We start from the raw sequence: 20,107 nt of genomic DNA, 5'->3' as shown, positions 1-20,107 counted from the left end.
TGTGGGAGGGGACCAGCCCCAGGTGGGCTGGTGCGCCCCCCTCCCCCCACAAGGGCCCAAGGCGCCTAGGGTTTGGGGAGGGGGCGCCTCCACCTGACTTGGGGGACAAGTTTCCCCTCTCCCCCCCTTGGCCGCCCCCCTAGATGGGATCTAGGGCTGGCCGCCGCCCCTAGGGTGGAACCTTAGGTGGGGGCGCAGCCCCCCCCCCCTCTCCCCTATATATAGTGGAGGCAAAGGGGCAGCCCAACACACGAAGTTCTTCTCCTGTTGGCGCAGCCCTACCTCTCTTTCTCCTCCTCTCCCGCGGTGCTTGGCGAAGCCCTGCAGGATTGCCACGCTCCTCCATCACCACCACGCTGTTGTGCTGCTGCTGGACGGAGTCTTCCCCAACCTCTCCCTCTCTCCTTGCTGGATCAAGGCATGGGAGACGTCACCGGGCTGTACGTGTGTTGAACGCGGAGGTGCCGTCCGTTCGGCACTAGGATATCCGGTGATTTGGATCACGACGAGTACGACTCCTTCAACCCCGTTCTCTTGAACGCTTCCGCTTAGCGATCTACAAGGGTATGTAGATGCACTCTCCTTCTCTCTCGTTGCTAGTCTCTCCATAGATAGATCTTGGTGACTCGTAGGAAATTTTTTGAATTTCTGCTGCGTTCCCCAACAAACCCCACACGCCGTTTAATCTCTCATCATGGCCGTCTATGTTCATTTACCCACTCCCATCCCCACCGTTGGATAACCGGGGAAGTGTTACTGCGGGTATTCGCCAGTTATCAATCGCTGCGCATTTCTTCAGTGTTCGTCTAGATCTTGACATTAACTGCAAATGACATTGACTACGGTTACGGTTAGGGGATGGTTTGATAGTTTAATACTACATACCCTTTTCTTGAAAATGTTATTTACCTATGCATGAAAGCGTGATGTCAGTCGCAACATTTTCTCTTCGGCTCCCCAGATAATTTAACATGAACATTCCTGACCGGATCAGTGTGGTCTTCTTTCTTTTGGCTCAAACTTATGTCGGCGACTTTCACACATAATTTTTTGGAATAAATGTCGTTGCAAAACAACTAAAATGTCACAAGGAGAACATGCATTCAAAGGGTGTGGAATTGATGTAACAAATGAAAATACCTCTCCAGGCTTAACTATAAGATGGTCACCCTCAAAGATAGTCTAACTCTAGATTCTCTTTTACGACTGTGCATGCATCTTCATGTTTATCAATCATCGGCATTCTACATGTTCATAAAGAAAAGTGTAAATTTTACATCCGGCTGGCATCTATCGACATAACAAATTAGACAACCTTCTATACAAGTGCCCAAAAACAAATTAAAAAATTAAAAAAATATTACTCCCTCCAATTTGTCATGTCTCTTACCAATTACAGATCCAACAACAGATTTCATTAAAGAGGAAACGTATTTACAAGAGGCAGATGTGATAATGTACCTTACTGCATCACCGGGCCCACACAAAGGTGGAGCATGGTGGTCTATGGATTTATGCGGCACAACTGGCCTGGGGCGAAGTTCTTCATAGAGCAGTAGCTGAGGCCAAGGTAAACGAACCTCTGAAAAGTGAGAACAACTTTTGCAAATAAAGGAAAACTCGAGAATCCAAACGAAAACAGTGTGCATCTATCAATAATCCAAATGAAACAATGTGTTAAGCAACAAAACTCTCCAAATCCTAATGGTGAGTACCTCTTAATTCTTATACGCACAAAAATAGTCGCTGAGCTTATCTTGGTGAGGCAACTTTGGCATCTTCTTTCAATTTGTTCGCGACATGGTCCGGCTTCTCCAACTATATGGACTCGTGGTGAAGAACGGTAAGCTTGTGTTGCATGGAGTGATGCCCCAACCGATGTTCCTTCAACAATTTGTTGATCTTGTTTCAAGCGGTGAGTGGCTATTGCAGTCTGCAAAGCATGGTACCACTATGGCGTTTGCGGATTGGGCTTTCCTTTTATGTCGATTCAATGGGATTTTCAATCTCCAACGAATGGCATGCTATCAAAGATATAAGATGTTATGGTTTTTAATATAATTTTAATTTATTTACTAGTCATTTCGTGTCTAGTTGTCTTTCAGTTGTGCTAGATTTATTTATGTGAAACAAACAATCGTTTCTGGATTAGCAAAGGCCAGTGCTAAGCATGCAATTAGTATGGTGATGTGCGAATACTGAGTATTTTTAGAAAATACAGTGTACATTCAGAATAACTAGCATGCGATTAGCGGCTATTAAGGTGAAATATTATGTTATACATAATAGTTTTAATATATCTTACCACAATTTAGTTCCAGATCATGCAGGTAACACAAAAAACAACAACACATACCCGCATTATTCGCCCTGAACTAGTTGCTTTCCAGATTTGCGAGATCAAGACATGTATCATGCTCATCTCCTTTTGCGCTCAAATCAAACAGCACCGCACGGTAATCATCATCCATCATTACAGAGAAAGGGACATACCCATGTGGGAAGAAAAAGAAAAAGTATCATCCCGTAGTTCCGGCTAGCTGCCTACTTATCCCTTTCGGACCCCACGACAGCGGAGGTCTTCCATGAACTGGCTATGTTATTATTCAGATACAAAGGTTTATAAGTTACTAGAATAAAAGCCAAATAAGTCCAGTTTAAGATCGTATATTTTTATTAAAGACGTTTGAAACAACGAAAAGGTTCATGCCCAGCATATAGTATATTCTTATTAAAGACGTTTGATGAGAACATTGTAGTAGTGATTTCAATCCCATCACCAAAAAGAACTGCATAGACCAATTGCCAGTATCATAGTACAAAGAAGGTACCCCAAAGTTGAGTGCTTGGAACAAAATGTCTCGCGCCAGCAACAAGCCCGGGGTGTCGCAAATCGGAGCCCCCAGGAAGAGAAAATGGTGCACCGAGCTTGTTTTCTTGTTTCAATCAAAATAATGGCCCAGTCACGACTTCAGTTTGGAGAAAACATGCAGATAAACCCACCCGGGCATTTACCATCACGACTTCAGTTGATCAAACGTCTTGAGAAGGCTAGCCTTGCAGGCCTCGATCTCGGCATATTCGGGGGAATTTGGAGTGGAGGCGACGATGGCGTAGGCACCTGCCTTGTCCAAAAACCCCGCAGCTTTATCTGCACATACAGCACAAGCATGAAATTCAAATGGACCACTTCGGATACCAGAACGATACAAGGAGCTAGAACCAAGTAGGATGCGTCAATAGGAATGGCTAGTGTTTTTTCCTCACCCGACTTTGCAAGTGCCACGAGAGCTTTCAGAGCTTCTTTGCGTGTTTTATCATCTTTAGCACCTTCTAACACATTGAGAATTTCTTGAGCTCCACCCATCTCTACCACCTTCATTCTCCTTTCATCTGTACCCGTAGGAGATTAGTAACAACATTCAATAGTAAAATGGGAATATATCTCATTGACAGAATATGTTAAGTACAGATAAGCTGGAGTTAATTGTTGTTACAGGAGTGGGAACGGAACCACAGAAAATTTAGCTACTGCAAGACTTCATATGGATACATCCTTTTCACTGATAAACTCTAGTGAATTCTGCCGCAGAAATGGACCAGATGATACAAATGACCAACATCCCATGTGATAGACTAGTAGCAATCTAACACGCATAATTGTTAGTAAAGAAGCCCATAATCTCATGAGTCTGACATTGCTCAAGTCCAAATAACTGCTAAGATGAAATGCTGGATCATTCTCATGCAGGGGTATGCAAAATGGCAGGACCAAGCAATGAGTTGGATATTATTATTTCTGAGAAAAGGGGGAACAGGTTGGATATATTGCTCATACTCTCCACAACAGATGTAACATTCTAACTTTATGATTTCATTTTTTTACAAAGCTAAGAGATATTACACAAAGCAGGAATTTTCCTAAATAAATCAATCAGTGGTGATTATTTGCCATGAACAATATGTGGTAGAAATAAGTTTATGTGATTCAGGGAGCCATCTAACAGTTCAGGCTTTGTGCACATGAAAGACGAAAAGTTTGAGGTACGGGAGATAGATCATAGATACAAATAGAGTGACAGAATATAAGTTGTCATGCCATGGAGTCCTGCACCCAGCAGATAGGTCTTTCTTGGTTTCCAAGTCTAGTTCTGCTAATTCATAATGATAGGTTTACGTATTTCTTTGTTAGTTTGAGACAGTTGGTTCAAGTTTTTCCTAAACTACCACCGAACTGTGCTAACATTGAAGAAAATCAAGAAATACTATCACTAGTCTAGATCTAGCTCTCTAAGCAAGTAAACCTCCGCCCGGAATTAACTGTCACTGAAATGAGTGTATCTACTGTCGCTGAAATGAGTGTATCTAGATATGTTTCAGTGTGTAGATACACTTATTTCAGCGACAGTTAATTCTGGACAAAGGGAGTAATTCATAATATGTTTTAAAGCCCAGCACGCAGAAATAAATTGCAACAGAACTCTAAAAATGCTTGGATAAAATTGGTTACCATCAACGGCAAAACGAGCTAATCTGGAAGCCCCCATCCGCTTGAACAAGGGATCTTTGACATGTAAAAGCGTAATGGATTGCTGTAGTAGGTTATCCCCTGAAAACTTGTCAGACAGAAGCAATTTCAAGTTCACCAGCATAATGTTCTAAGCTGGTAACTACAAGGAGAGTATCCAGAAGTGGCACATTTGTTAGCACATTATATGAAATCGCTATCATACCCATGTAGGGAAAGAATTGCCAACCAACAAGGCCAGCAGTCCCTATGAAGAATATCTTTAATATCCATCCAAATTTCTTCTCAACTTCCTCCTCAAGTGCCCTGTCATCTGTGCACCATTTTAGTTCAAGTTAGACAATTCTATATATGGATTTCACTTGGACGGAAGTATTCATACAGTAAAAAAAGAATAGCAAAAACCGCAAAATAAAGGAACACCTGAATTTCTTTTTCACAAATTACTTTCAACACAAGTTACCACAGCATAGCCCCATACTTGTATAGTGACATAAGAGTATGTGGATGTGGATACAGAACATAAACACTGAAACATAACTTACTAAGTCATACTCCCTCCGTCCAAAAATACTTGTCATCAAAATCGATAAAAAGAGATGTATCTAGAACTAAAATACGTCTAGATACATCCCCTTTTATCCATTTTGATGACAAGTATTTCCGGACGGAGGGAGTAGTGATTAGTGATCCTGCTGTAAGGCAATTAATTCTACAGGCACCACCACCAGTCTGACAAGGTGAGTTTGGGACCAGGGTATTCTCGAAGAAAAACACTAGAATTACAGGACGGACGCAGGAACCACCGGATCAAACTGATAACACCATTATCCAGCGAAAGCGATTACCGGCGAGACGGTGAAACAATTAAACATGCCTCTTGGTCCCCTATACACCAATCTCACATTCACTGATCCAGGCACATGTACATCGTTCACCAATCAAACAATCACCATCCACAGCCAAAAAACACACGGTAACTCATGGCCATTTTGACCCCAATTTTCATCAGTGTGTCCCATGAACAGCGAAACATCATAGATTTGAGGAAGTGAAATGAAGCCACTGGGCACTGGCCATAGTACCTCTCTCGTTGTAGGTGCAGAGCCTGCGGCACAAGAGGATCCCAGATCCGCCACTCCAACCGCCCGCCGCGACCTAGAGCCCAAACCAGACCACACGAATCAGGAAGCTTAGAGCATGGCGTGGAAGGAACCCAGAACCCAGAACCCAGGAGGGACCGGGGAGCGTACCTCGGCGCCACCGGCGCGGCGTAGGATAGGTACTGCTCCGCTGAAACATGCCTCCGCGGCCGCCGGCGCTGCCCGGCGAGCGGCTGCCGCGGCCGACGGCGGCGACAGGAGGCGGCGGAGCGCGACCTGCGAGAGCCTCTGCATCGGTGGTGAATTGGTGTTGTTCTGGAGGCGGCTTGGGCCCAGTGGGCTTACAAGCTCTCTTCGTGGCGATAAGTTGGACTTTGTCAGATGGTTCTCCTCGTTGGGCTGGACCTGGACATGACTTCTACCTTTCCATTTCTACGAAATAGAGAGGTTTGCCTAAAAAAACGAAATACAGAGGTTCAAGCCTAATTTTGTCAAATTTATCTCTGTTTCTTGAGAGAATTTCAAGCTTTATTGATAAGGATAATCAAGGCTGCGTGCCTCGCGGATACAATCCGAGTTTACGTGAAATATAGAATCACTAGAGAACGCACGAGGTCTAGCTAGGAACAACTTTTTGGCCGTCCCCAAAATCTACTCGGTTTCCCTCGCATCTAGCCACCGCACCTCTTCGGCACTGTGAGGTAGGGGAATGAGACCCTCTGGCTTAGCTTTCTCTACACCGCTCGTATCGTCGTCCATGCGGCATCATATATATGGCGATTGGCGAGCTCATTCGCTAAGGTGATCTGGAAAACCAACGGGCCAATCGAACCAAGCGGATGACAGAATTGCGTGAAGACAAAGAAAAAGGGTTTGAGGACCAATGTCGTCAGAGCGTCGAATGTGCCTGCCTGACGCTGAAATAAGTTGTCCCAGCACTTAGATGGATATGTGGAGCATCGTTAAGGTTGTGTCCTTAGCGGAGGTGGACATCGACGAGGCGTCGTAAGCTGTCATACGGGTAACGAGGTGGCATTGGTGTCGGCCAGCGGAGGATGGACCTCCAAGCTAGGTGTCATTACAGACCTTGGCGACAGTAGTTACCACTACTTGAATCAGCGCTTTTGCCGGCAAAGGCTTTGTCGAGTGTTCTACTTGGCGAAGGCTGCTCAACATACATCCTCCGGACAAAATGAGGTTTGTTGAGTTCCTTCTGTCGGGCACCAGGTAAAGGTTTTGTTGAGCGGCGGGCATGCATGGGTGCTCAGCACAATAAAGTGGCTTGACAGACGACCGACGAAACTGTGATTGCCATGTGGCACCAGTGTGTGTTGAGTGCTTGCCGGGTAGACTCGGCAAAAGCCGACGCGCAAAAGGTCGCCATGTGTCCCTTTAGTTCATCGAAGATAGATATTTGGCAAATAAGCTTTTTGTCGAGTGCTAACGCTCGGCCAAGGGCAATGCACAGGAGGTCGCCATGTGGCATTGCCAGTTCGCCGAAAGCCAACACTCGGCAAACACAGATTCTCTTTGTCGTGCGCCAACGCTCGACGAAGGCCGATGCACATGAGGGTGCCACGTGGACCGTTGGTTCCGCAAAGACACATGCTCTCCGCCGAATGTCAACACTCGGCATACCATCCGGCTGCCACGCTACGAGGACGTGCCACATTTCGGCTTTTGTCAAGCGCCTTTTGTGGACACTCGGCGAAGCGAAGCCTCCTAGGAGTTACCAGATCACCCCACATAACAACTCCGCCGATCGAGTGTGGCACTCACTCGACACACATGCCTTTACCAAGTGTAACACTCAACAAATCTTCAGTCAGCAACAGGGTTTCAAATTTGTTTTCCGATTTACCCTGCAACAAAACATATATAACGATCTTTTATATCCCACATATCACAAACAATGAAACATTGTAATATCCAAAACACCATTCCGCAACATACATCACAAGGTCACAAGTACAGGAGCACATGCCCTTCATGGCTCTCAGTTACAAGATCTTTAACCTTAGGCAGGCATTTGGGACTGTAATTTAGTCTGATCGTCATAAGGTTTACAAACTTTCATTCTACTAGTACTATTTGTGGTACTCCCTCCGTTCACTTTTATAAGTCATTTCAGACAACTGAAAATAGGCTATTTTGCACATTGTCTGAAATGTCTTTAGGCCTTATAAAAATGAACAGAGGGAGTAGTATAATTAATATGATCCAAAAGCTCCCTCTGGCTCTGCTTCACCTGATGACCACCTACTTGGCATGCAATCTGAGCCATGGATCATCGTCGACTCTGTCCACCTTCAACGTGCACATTGCTCTCATCCTGGTCCTGCTCTGCTCCTGGTCCGGGCAGGGGCGCGCATCCTCCTCGGCGCGAGCGCCGTGAGCCGCGGGCGAGATTATCCCCTGCTACGTACATCCTGATCCGCGCTAGCCCACGATGCTCCCTGTCCCTGATCACCCCGCCCCATCCATTTGCCCGCGCCCAATCGAGTGCGATGGCAACCGCGCGCAATCCTTGGGTGCTCCCACAATGATTTACTCCTCTTCCTTTTTTGTCTCTCTTTGGTGGATTCGGGCATCCACATGATGCCGTCATGAAATCATTCAAGTTGCGGGCTGCGGATCATTGCTCGATACGGATTCCACTGTCCTGAGATCGATCTATGGCGGCCGGGTTGAAGTGGCGTGGCCGCGTGGGAGGGGCCAGGCCGGCATGCACGCAAGGTGCTCGATGGTATGCGCACACGCACAGGTGCGTGCTCCTTGATATCATCAGTTCTTTAAAACTTTTTAGCGGGCCGTGTTCCCTGCCATGCCGGGCTGTCCCTTTCTCTCTCTCTCTCTCGTGTGTGTGTGTGTGTGTTTGTGTGTGTGTGTGAGCTCATGGACGGGCATTGATGAATCACAGTTTATGCCCACGGCAGCTTCAGAATACATGCACATCCCTGAAACTTGGTGTGCATGGACTGCAGTTTTGCACCAGTTTCGGAGGAAATAGGGCTGTGAGCCCGCCCATGACTGAACAATATTGCATGGTGATAAACTGATAGGTTGTAAAGTCCCATTTGTATCTCACAAATACTCCCTCCGTCCCAAAATAAGTGTCTGAAGCTTAATACAACTTTATACTAATGTTAGTATAAAGTTGAGACACTTATTTTGGGACGGAGGGAGGGAGTAGTAAATTATGCATCCGCACATAACCAAATAGTTAAGTAACAAACAGTTGTACTACCTCCGTCCTGGTTTATAGGTCCCCTTTGTTTTTTTTTTTGAAAAGGGGGGATTCCCCGGCCTCTGCATCAGATCGATGCATACGGCCTCTCTTATTAAACAAATAAACAGGTTCTGAACAAAGGTCTTACAGAAAAAGGAACCAAAGCAACCTATAGCTCACATAGAGCATCGACTGCAAGGCAGAAATGAGATAAGCCACAACCCGGCTGGCAAAATAGCAGATAGGTAAACTAAACTCCTATCCTATTACATGATCGCCATCCAAACCGGTTGAAGATATCCCGCGCTACCGTCTCCCACCGGACAGATCCAGTAACCAAACGCTCCCTGGCCTCCATCGGAGTGAGTAAGGACCAAGTACGGATCAGCGCCGTAGCCCGGAATAACACCTGCAAAAAATGAATATTTGTTGTCCTGTTAAAAACCAAATCATTCCTGCAATTCCAAATTGCCCATAATAACGCACATACTCCTACACGAATGTGTCTGGCTGTTTCGGACTCAATCCCAAACAGCCACGCCCCAAATAACGTGTTTATCGATCTCGGTGGAGTAATATTAAAGGCAATTTGCACAATGCGCCACAACCCTTGTGCCAACGGGCAATCAAAAAATAAATGCTTGATAGTCTCATCCCGATCACAGAAACTACACCTAGTAGATCCTGTCCAGTTGCGCTTAACTAGATTGTCCTTTGTAAGAATAACTTGTTTATGCACAAACCACATAAACACTTTAATCTTCAAAGGAACCTTAACTTTCCAGACCTCCTTAGTCGTAGGTATCACAGATGAATTAATAATATCCATATACATCAATTTTACCGTGAACACCCCAGTTTTAGTTAGTTTCCAACACAATTGGTCGGGCTGAGGATTTAGCTGAACGTCCATCAGCCTACGGACCAAGTGAAGCCATGCTTCCCATCGAGGTCCAACAAGCACTCTCCTAAACTGCATGTTTAGAGGAATAGACTGCATCACCGTCGCAACAAGAGCGTCCCTACGCTAAACAATACGATATAGTGTTGGATATTGTGTAGCCAAAGGCGCGTCACCCAACCACGTATCCTCCCAGAATCGCGTATCATCTCCATTACCAACAATACATCTCGTTCTGTTGAAGAAAGCGGCCTTAACCCTCATGAGCCCTTTCCAGAACGGCGAATCTGTAGGTCTGAGAGTGACTTGGGATAAAGTCTTTGAGTGCAGATATTTACTACGTAAAATCTGCGCCCAAGTTGCCTCTGTCTCAGACGACAACTTAAACAGCCACTTACTAAGGAGGCATCTGTTTTTGACTTCAAGGTTTTCAATACCAAGTCCTCCTTGGTCCTTTGGTCTGCAGATAATATCCCATTTGGCCAATCTGTACTTCCTCTTAGACTCATCACTCTGCCAAAAGAAGCGAGAACGATAAAAGTCTAGCCTTTTCCTCACCCCCACTGGTACCTCGAAGAAAGATAACAGAAACATAGGTAAACTCGTGAGCACCGAGTTAATCAGAATCAACCGGCCTCCATAAGACATGAGTTTTCCTTTCCAACAGCTTAGTTTCTTCTCAAATCTATCCTCGATGCACTTCCACTCACCATTCGTTAACTTACGATGGTGTATTGGAATACCAAGATATGTGAAAGGTAGAGACCCAATTTCACACCCAAACAATTGTGTATAAGCTTCCTGTTCGTCTTTGGCTCTACCAAAACAGAACAACTCGCTTTTATGGAAATTAATCTTCAGCCCGGACAATTGTTCGAAAAGGCATAACACTAGCTTCATGTTCCTCGCTTTGGCCAAATCATGTTCCATAAAAATGATTGTATCATCAGCGTATTGCAGGATGGACAGACCACCATCCACCAGATGAGGCACCACTCCCTCCACCCGACCGGCCTCTTTGGCCCTCCCAATCAGGATCGCTAACATATCAACCACAATATTGAACAAAATAGGCGACATAGGATCGCTCTGTCTCAGACCCTTGTGCGTTCGGAAGTAGTGGCCTATGTCATCATTAACTTTAATGCCAACACTGCCTTTTTGCGTGAAAGTTTCCACTTCATGTCTCCAGCGCTCATCAAAACCCTTCATTCGTAGAGCTTGCTGGAGGAACGGCCATTTGACTTTATCATAGGCCTTCTCGAAATCCACTTTGAAAATAACCCCATCTAGTTTTTTCGTATGAATTTCATGTAGCGTTTCATGAAGGACGACAACCCCTTCGAGGATGTTCCTATCCGGCATGAAAGCCGTTTGAGAAGGTTGAACTACAGCGTGCGCTATCTGAGTAAGCCTGATCGTGCCAACCTTGGTAAATATTTTGAAACTGACGTTGAGAAGGTAGATAGGCCGAAATTGCTCAATTCTCACGGCATCTGTTTTCTTAGGCAACAACGTTATCGTTCCAAAATTAAGTTGGAACAGCTGCAAATGTCCCGAGAACAAATCATGGAACATCGGTATCAGGTCCCCTTTGATAATATGCCAACACTTCTTGTAAAACTCAGCCGGGAAACCATCCGGCCCTGGTGCCGTATTACTTTTCATCTTGGCAATAGCCTCGAAAACTTCCTTTTCCGAGAAAGGGGCAGTTAACACATCATTCTCCACAGAAGTAAGTTGAGGAATATCGCTAACCCTAGACTCATCCAGGGATACACAGCTCTCCTCTGGTGGTCCAAACAACCGTTTATAGTATTCAGTAATGTAGATTTTTAGGTTGTCCTGGCCGACTATTGTACCCTCATCTTGCTCTAGCTGGAAGATCCTCTTCTTCCGGTGCTTGCCATTGGCAATCATGTGGAAGAACTGAGTATTTGCATCCCCCTGGACAACTTTTCTCACCTTTGCCCGCAATGCCCACTTTAATTCTTCCTCACGGAGCAAATCCTTCAGCCTCATCTCAGCCTCATGCTTAATATGAAGCTCAGTGGGTAACAGAACCATAGTTTCTGCTTTTATGTCTAAGGTTTGTATAAGTGAAAGGAGTCTTTCCTTCTCGACCTTATACACTCCACCTAGATGTTTAGCCCACCCACGAAGGAAGCTTCTGAGATGTCTAATCTTGTTCTGCCATCGTTCAATGGCACCTGTACCTCCTACATCTCTGGCCCACTCTCTGGCAACAAGATCCAAAAATCCTTCTCTTTCAAACCACGCCAGCTCAAAAGAGAAAACATTTTTGTTACCCGAGTAAGTAGCCCCACTAGAATCGAGCAACAAAGGAGTGTGATCAGAAATCCCGCGAGAAAGAGCCTGAACAGCTACAACTGGAAACTTCTGTTCCCAAGCAACACTAGCCAGAACCCGATCCAACTTCTCGTAAGTTGGATTTGGCATCGCATTAGCCCAGGTGAACTTCCTACCTGAAAGCTCAATTTCTCTCAAATCTAAGCTTTCAATAATGGTATTGAACATAAATGACCATCTCCCATCGAAATTGTCATTATTCTTTTCATCGCGCCTTCTAATAATGTTGAAATCACCCCCAACCAGAATTGGGAGCCGCTCAGACCCACAGACTCTAACAAGGTCTGCCAGGAAATCAGGTTTGAACTCGGCCTGCGCTGCCCCGTACACCGCCACCAAAGCCCAGTCAAAACCATCAATTTTGGAACGCACCCTGAACTTAACCGCAAAATCCCCCATGACCACACTGCGAACTTCAAGAGAGTCACATCTAACACCAAGTAAGATTCCCCCCGACCTGCCTCTCGGCGGAAGACAATGCCAATCAAACTCCATCCCCCCCCGACAACGTATTGAGAAATTGAGGTGAGAAATTTGCTCTACCCGTTTCCGACAAGGCAATAAAGTCCAAACTATGCTCAATAGATGCCTCCGCAAGGAACCTTCTTTTAGCCAAGTCCTTAAGACCTCTGCTATTCCAAAAGATTCCTTTCATATCTCATCATGAAATTTTTTAGCCGTGCGAATCCTAGCGCTCCTACGGACTGCGGACATCGAGTAAGTTTTGCGCTTCCACTTGCGCTTAGGGCTGGTCGGGCCCTCCCGGTCCAAAGTGCCCATAACCGCTGGGTTATCTACTTCCAACCCTATATTCTCGTCCTCCTCCTCCGGCTCCTGGAGGGGCGGTGCTAGGTCATGACAGAAATTATCAAGTACTCGAACTCCCAAGGCATCAATCTCAGAGTCATTCATTGGTTTGACCGCAGCTAAGTTACGAATTACTTACAAAGCCCTCTCGGCTTCTAGATCAAGCAAATCGTTAACAGAATTAGTAACTTCACCCTCATTACTACCAAGTGAAATTCCTAATTGGTGTGCCTTATCCACAATTTGATCGTGCGAGAAATGCATAATAGTATTGGAAGTATTTACGGACATACCAGTTGTGACTTGGACTTCATGAAGCTTAGCCGCCCTGACGGCACAGCGCTGCTGCATGTCGTCCACCTCCGGATGGCTCTGAAGCCGACAACTCATGCGTCGGCCCTCAGCTGCCTGGTCCGGTATCCCGCCAAACATAATGACCTCCTCCCGCGAGAATTTATCCGTAGAGCGACCGCCTGTCACTCCCCGAACATCCACCTGGTCGCCATTACCAGATGAGAGCGCCGAGTCCAGCACTGGGGAAGCGAAGGCCACCTGCCCCCTCCCCCCATCCACTCCGGACCGCCTGTCCGAAGTGCACGCCACAGTCCCGAACGGGGCGCCCCCCTCGGGCACCGAAGCAGACGGGAGTATTGAGGCCACCTGCCCCACACCCTCCCACTGAACCTGAGCTGCCGCCTGCAGTGGCCGCCCATCCACAGGCGTAAGAGGAGCGGAGGCCACCTGCCCCGGCCCCCAACCGTCGTCCCATCGTCTCTCCTGGTATCCTCAACAGGAAGAAGCTGAGGGGGGCCTCCAAAGCACCCTGATCCGGACCCCCAGATGAGATCGGACCCCCCTCCTGTACCACGGCCACGTCACCGCACGTAGAAGTAGGCGAGTCCACAATATCCAACCTCGCACCTCCACCAGAACCCTCCACACCCGCGTCCTCAAAATCCAACGCCGGTAAAGAGTACTCGAACTCCTCAATAGACTCCACCCGCTCACTCCACATTCTCGGTGGTGCAGACGCAGGACCAAAAGAACCGAATCTCAAAGTGGTCGCTGGCACAGACGCTCCAGGCGCCGCCCCTCGTCCTGCTGCCTTACTCGTCGGCTCCGGCCTCTTGGCCATCTCACTCAAAGAATCATCGGCCGTTTTTTCCTTACCCGCCGTCTCGTCGTCACCTTCACTCATGTCATCGCCAGTGGCAGCTGGAGCCTGGGCAAAGAGGCTATCATCCTCGAACTCAATCTCAAGACTGTATACCTGCCCACGAAACGCCCACTTAACCACGTCGGGCACGAAGTTGATGTCCAGAATACTGACCAACAGGCGAGCAATCCCATGAGCTCGAGTAAAAGCCATATCCACTCGCTCGGTCTTTCCCACCATGATACCGAGACTAGCAACCACATTGGCGTCCCGCAGAAGCGCAGACGGAGCCCCCGAAAAGCGCAACCAGGCCTGGATAAGGGGTGTACCCTGGGGCTCAACCAGCTTCCACTCCTGGAACTCAAGTATGGCCTCTGTACCTAGGACCTTACACATCCCAAAGCTCAGCAACCTCTGTAAGTCCTCCACAGTTGGGAACTGAACCCTGAATAAGTTGTTCTCCAGCCTGACAAGCTCCCAATGGAAGTCTCCTGGTGCCAGCTCCCGGAGACGCTGAATAATCTGAGCCTCAGACACTTGTCCTCTAGTTACTTTCACTACCCCAGTTGTCGTACTGTGCTCCTCCTGAGGAACCTCCCTCTCAGTCGGTGACTCAAAAAATGTGAGTTCAGAACAGAAGACACCATATGTCATAAGGCTCGGTGTCTGCTCCCGCAGCAGCGGACACGCACCAGACTCGTGTGCAGGCTTACCACAAGTATCACAAAGAACAGCCACACACTCAGCAATAAAATGACCCTTATCGCCACATCGATAACAAAGCATTTTTTCCTTTTTCTTAGCAAACTTTGCAGCCCTGTCCACCTCAGATCTGTCAGAACCCTCCACCGACATAGCCTGAGTATCGACCTCAACCGGAACCTCGACAGCTGCCAGTTCCGTCACCACATCCATAGCCTGGCAAGACAAGTCTGTCTCCTCAGCAAAAGCGTCGACCATCGTCTCAACCGAAGTATGATGTTGCCTTGGACGGTACCGACCCCCTCGGCCTCCTCGGCCACGATTGCCACGGAAACCGCCTCGGTTACGATGAGCCGGCCCAGCAGCCCCTTCGACAAAACCACCTGGCGGCCCCAAGAAAGGCCTCTCAGCAGAACCATCACTCTGCCAGGCATACCCCCGTCCGCCACCCGTAGACGAGGATCCCCGGTGTTGTCCATCTCCATACACATTGTAACCATCGTCACCCCACTGAGCCTGCTGCAACACTGGCGTCGCCGCGTCATTGACCTACCGAGCCACAAAGTGCGGCGGTCTAGCTCCCACCTGCGATGCCACGGGGTGCTGGCCATGAGCACCCGGAGGCGGAGGCCTTGCTACCAGTGTACCTCGGCCCGCGGCAACTCCAGGCGTCGGCAACGTCGGCCTAGGACCACCTCGTCCCGCAGCCATCATCACCGGCGCCGCCGGGCGAGAACCAACCGGAGCAGGCACCCCGCGGCCAGCCGGAGCGGTCTTAGTGGCCCCGCCCACTTGTGCCCGTTGGCCGCCTACGACCGTCCCCGGACGGCCCGCACCAGGACCCGCTCGCAGAGGCGGCGGCGCACCTCCACTGCCGGCAGCAAGCGGCACACCGGCGCCGCCGCCACCTGTCCCCGCAGGGGCGCCGCCTCCGCCGCGCCCAACAGCCGGCGCCTGCGTAGGCCCTCCGCGGTCCGCAGCGCCCGGAGGCATCCCACTAACAGCAGGGACTCCACGGCCCGCCATCGCCTGGAGAGGAGGGATACGAGGAGCACGCCCTCCGCCGCGATCAGCAAAGCACAGTCGTCTGCCTCCGTTACGAACCCTAGTTGGAACCGGACGTCCGCATGGGGGTGTAGTCGTAGGATGTAGATCGCCTCGGGCCTCATACCCTGCGTCCACAAGCCCACACGCCATCGTGGCCGGTTCACTCAGAACCGGCCCACCCACCGACAAGCCCGACTCGCGGCCCAACAACTCATTCAAACGAGCGACGCGGTGATTACGGATCACAGCGCTGCGGTCGATCGCCGGCGCCGGCACCATGGCCGCCGACGATCGCCGAGCCTTCTTTCTCTTAACTAACTTCCATGAATTCTCAGTAATGAAATCAGATAGAATCGGTTTAGGAAGACAAACCTTAGGAATCGGTCCCTTCCACGGCCGGCTCGCCGCAGCCGAAGTCCGGCGATGTACTATGCGCCGAAGAACCTCGAGTTTATCTTCCGATCATAGCCCTTGCCGCGCCGGATCGTCGAGTGGCACCACTCCATCACCAATCGCCGCGACCTCATCTTCAGAGTAACCCTGATCGAAGGCCTCGCAAATGATCGACGAAGGCGTCGGTGAATATTCCGGCGAGTTTCCGGCATCGTCGTCGTCCACGAGCGTCACCTCATCATCCTCATCAGCCAATACCCAAAAGCGCCCACCGAACCGCGGCTTCGAGGGCTTTGGATCTTCCGTGAGATCGATCAATTCAATGTGATCAAGAGTCTTCGGTCCCTCCTGCACACGCGAATGAACGGTAACATCGAAAATATCAATGAGCAACCTCGTACCTTCATTAATCTTCTCATCAGCTTTGAGATACTCCCCTCCGAGAATGTCACCAGCCAGATCGCACACCACCGTCCACCTCGAAGGGTAGTACGAGTAGAGAACTCCCTCCGATCTACGGCCGGCTTCCCGGACATCTTGGAAGAAAATTTTCCATTTGGCCGGATGGAGAAATCCCCCGATCTCCGCCGCAGACTGCGAATCCGGCGATCCGCCGGTCTCAGGTGACCGCCCCGACAGCGGCGACTCCTCCCGAGCAGGCCGCGGCGGCGCCGTTCGCCCCGCCGGCGGCGGATCAGGAGGGGGCGGTAGGAGCGGAAGGAACGCAGCCCCGTCATCTCGCCATGACACCATCTAGCCGTCCTAGGTCCCCTTTGTAGTTTGTGTCAAATTTTGACTAAAGATTTAACTAACCAAATGTTAATGCATGTCAAGAAAAATTATCTCATTGGATTCGTATTTGAACATAGTTTTCAAAAATATAATGTTTGGTAACATGCATGAACATTTTGTTAGTTTAATCTATGGTCAAAATTTGACACGAAATATAATGGGGACCAATAAACCCGGACGGAGGTAGTACGCCTTTTGAGCGTGGAATCTTTGGCCAAAGATAGAGTAGTAAAATAACATTCCATCCCATGTGCCAGAACCCAAAGAGTAATCCACGATAAGTTGTCTAGTTTTATGCACTGTCCAATATTCGTAGAACTTGGTCTAGCACCATCACAACTCCACTTAAGCAGTGTTCCACTCTTTAGCTAGTACTATTACTTATCAGCTTGTCGTAGTCTCTGATTTCTTCCTAAGGATTATACTCCCTCCGTTCCTAAATATTTGTCTTTCTAGAGATTTCAACAACTGACTACAGACGGAGCAAATGAGTGAATATACATTTTAAAATATGTCTACATACATCCGCATGTGGTAGTCCATTTGAAATGCTAGAAAGACAAATATTTAGGAACGGAGGGAGTACAATACAGCGACGTAACCTGTAAAGATCTATCCTTATCTTCAGGACTGTTGAACTGATTGTTAGTGACCATGTTTTAGATGAAGATTTAGTGTCCTCACCCTGTTCGTAATATGACCACACACCCATCTGGGATATCACAGTGTTGCAATCTTTGATGTCAAAGTGCACATGCTGTGGTCAGCAGCTATCACTATAATGTGAACATTGGAAAGGGAGAAATAAAAAGGAGTTCCAAATGCTATCACTATAATCTTGATCACAGTATAGTGGTGCAAGTGCAACAGCAGCCACCAGCTTTAGGTAATACCGGTACATATATAGATAAATAGATTTTTGCCTTGATTCTTGGTGCAGCGTCTGCGTCGCAAATCACGTCAGACACGGCGAGTAGTGTGAACAATGTTGCTTGCACATGCATGCTAACCTCCTCTTTGTCTTTGTTAGGTTGCAACAAGAAACCAATTAGCTCATCTAAGTAGTATTAGTATATGTTGGCAACTCATGATTGCTTCTGTTAAAACGAACAAAAAGAAGGCAGTCTCATTTCAAAGCCAAGCACTATCTATTAGCATCCATTTCGAAGAAATTTACGACTTTCTGTACATTCTAAATTCTTGCCATCATAAGAATATATGCCAAAAATGACAAAAGAAACAGGAGATTCAAGCCTGAGAAAAGCACTAGAAGGACGGTCTACAAGCCATAGAATTAATGGTGTGCTCCTCAATATAGCGACACGGATGAATCATCTCCGACCTGCGCAGTGCCGTACTTGCTGGAGGAGGAGGAGGAGCCCGGCGGCTTGGACAAGTCGCCGGACCGCCGCCGGAGCATCTGACGCATGCCGTCGGCCACCCGGACGGCGGGGTTGGACTTGAACTTCTTGCAGAAGGCCATGTGCGCCCTCACGGCCTCCTCCACGCCCGGGTGCGCCTGCTTCTTCCTGCCGGCCTCGTCCCTGACGGCCTCGCAGCACAGCCCGCACAGCCACTGGCCGTAGAAGCTGCCTCTCACGCTCGCAATGTAGTCCTGGGTGCAGTCCTCCCTCAGGCCACAGCACTCACACTTGACTGACTCTATCTCCATTGCTGCTGGCTATGGCTATTGCTCTGTGCCGTGCTGTGGTGTGCTGTGCTGTGCTGGCCTTGGTTGGGAGGCTATTTGTAGGGGAGGAGGGAGGTTATTACGGTTGCGAGGGGCAGGGGTGGGGATGGGATGGGGTGCATTTATGATTGGAAGGCGTTGCCGCATGTTCTGAGGCGAGAGATTTGAGACAGAGTTAGTTGGGTGTGAGCCTGCCTCATTTGCTGGCCTTTTCCCTGGCATTTAAAAACTCTGGCATCAGTTGGTGGCTGGAAAGTGTTGCTGTTGCTGCGGGAATTCGGGGGGCCTCTCCCCTTCCACACAAAATGCAACCTTTGTTCCTTGCTGATCAATCCACCGGTGCCAGCCCACCCGAGTTCAAGTCCCAGCTTGAACGCGTGGTGCTCGCGGAGTTTCTTCTATAAATAAATGTCAACGAGGGTTAGCTCTTGGATTGGTCTCATTTGTTTTTAGGATTTCTGCAAATGTTTGAGCCAGGCAGTGCTGTTTCTGGTGACATGAGCCAGCCAGCTGCCAGAGGGAGGACATCTGACCCTGCTACCAGATTAGGTTTTATGCACCAGCACAAGTTACTCCATAAACTCAAAGTGCCGTAGGATTGCATAATTTAACCTGGATGTTCTTGTCAATCAATACTGTCCATGCTTGCTCGTCCTTTATAAGTAGCAGTTGGTTCCTGAGATACTCTGAATTGCATAATTGTGAGTTCGCATATCGTTCGAGGATGTACATTTACTCCATCCACTAGCCTTTCTATTTGAAAATTACCATATAGATTCAGCACATGGCTTGGTAAAAACACAATTAAACAAAAAATTACGATAGAGGTTCCAGCAGCCACCTGTGATTAGGTTTTAGAGGTGGAGGACATACACGGTAGTATCAGTTTTATAGATTTTATTTAATTTTTTTAAAAGGTTTAGGTATAGCTTTAGTCGGTTGACACCTCTTTTCATGAAGGATGGCAAATGGATTCCACGATTTACACTGGCCCATGGAATCTTTGCTGGTGGTGAATCATTTTTCAGATGAAATTGATTTTTTTTATTGCATTATGGAATCATGATTTACTTCGTAGATCATACTGACTATTATTGGTTTAACTGTCCATGTTGGTACCACCGAGGTTTGTGTTCTAAGCAACGGATATCCAAAATAAAGTCTTAGACAACTAAAATTATTAAGTGAAGGCTCCATAGAAGATTTTCTTACTGAAAGGTGATGGCTGGACCCTTGGTTCCTAGCTGGCCAGTGCAAAATCCAGTCCATTGATGCTTACTTATTCCCTTCAATGCTAGCTGACGTTGGTTATTTGATTCCTCCAAAAGAAATGACACCTTTTGTTTCTTATTATAAGATGCCATGCCGCAACTAGGATGGACCATATCG

At 48.0% G+C, this 20,107-nt stretch overlaps 2 protein-coding genes across 2 annotated transcripts; both read right to left on the bottom strand.

The window, feature by feature from the left end:
• Positions 1-2,651: 2,651 nt before the first annotated feature.
• LOC123090609 (uncharacterized) lies at positions 2,652-6,057 on the bottom strand. Its single transcript, XM_044511925.1, has 6 exons — positions 5,782-6,057; positions 5,614-5,686; positions 4,734-4,841; positions 4,511-4,609; positions 3,268-3,393; positions 2,652-3,151 (listed from the first exon to the last, which is right to left on the bottom strand). The coding sequence occupies exons 1-6, from the start codon at positions 5,923-5,925 to the stop codon at positions 3,018-3,020; spliced, it is 684 nt and encodes a 227-aa protein (XP_044367860.1). The 5' UTR covers positions 5,926-6,057; the 3' UTR covers positions 2,652-3,017.
• Positions 6,058-18,157: 12,100 nt separating this feature from the next.
• On the bottom strand, positions 18,158-19,542 carry LOC123094218 (uncharacterized). Its single transcript, XM_044516275.1, has one exon. It carries the CDS (start codon positions 18,698-18,700, stop codon positions 18,338-18,340), a length of 363 nt encoding a protein of 120 aa, XP_044372210.1. The 5' UTR covers positions 18,701-19,542; the 3' UTR covers positions 18,158-18,337.
• Positions 19,543-20,107: the final 565 nt, after the last annotated feature.

This window comes from Triticum aestivum, chromosome 4B (assembly GCF_018294505.1).
Source record: "Triticum aestivum cultivar Chinese Spring chromosome 4B, IWGSC CS RefSeq v2.1, whole genome shotgun sequence".
Classification (NCBI taxonomy): domain Eukaryota; kingdom Viridiplantae; phylum Streptophyta; class Magnoliopsida; order Poales; family Poaceae; genus Triticum; species Triticum aestivum.
Note: the sequence above shows the minus strand (reverse complement) of the source record. Positions and strands in the feature narration are given on the sequence as shown.

What these genes read in the sequence shown, in the direction of transcription:
- LOC123090609 (XM_044511925.1), bottom strand. Translation starts at nt 5,925, where the DNA reads ATGCAGAGGCTCTCGCAGGTCGCGCTCCGCCGCCTCCTGTCGCCGCCG. An exon ending in CTGCACCTACAACGAGAGAG is followed by an intron (nt 4,842 to 5,613) that starts GTACTATGGCCA and finishes AATGGTGCACAG; the next exon opens with ATGACAGGGCACTTGAGGAG. An exon ending in GCAATTCTTTCCCTACATGG is followed by an intron (nt 4,610 to 4,733) that starts GTATGATAGCGA and finishes ACAAGTTTTCAG; the next exon opens with GGGATAACCTACTACAGCAA.
- LOC123094218 (XM_044516275.1), bottom strand. Translation starts at nt 18,700, where the DNA reads ATGGAGATAGAGTCAGTCAAGTGTGAGTGCTGTGGCCTGAGGGAGGAC.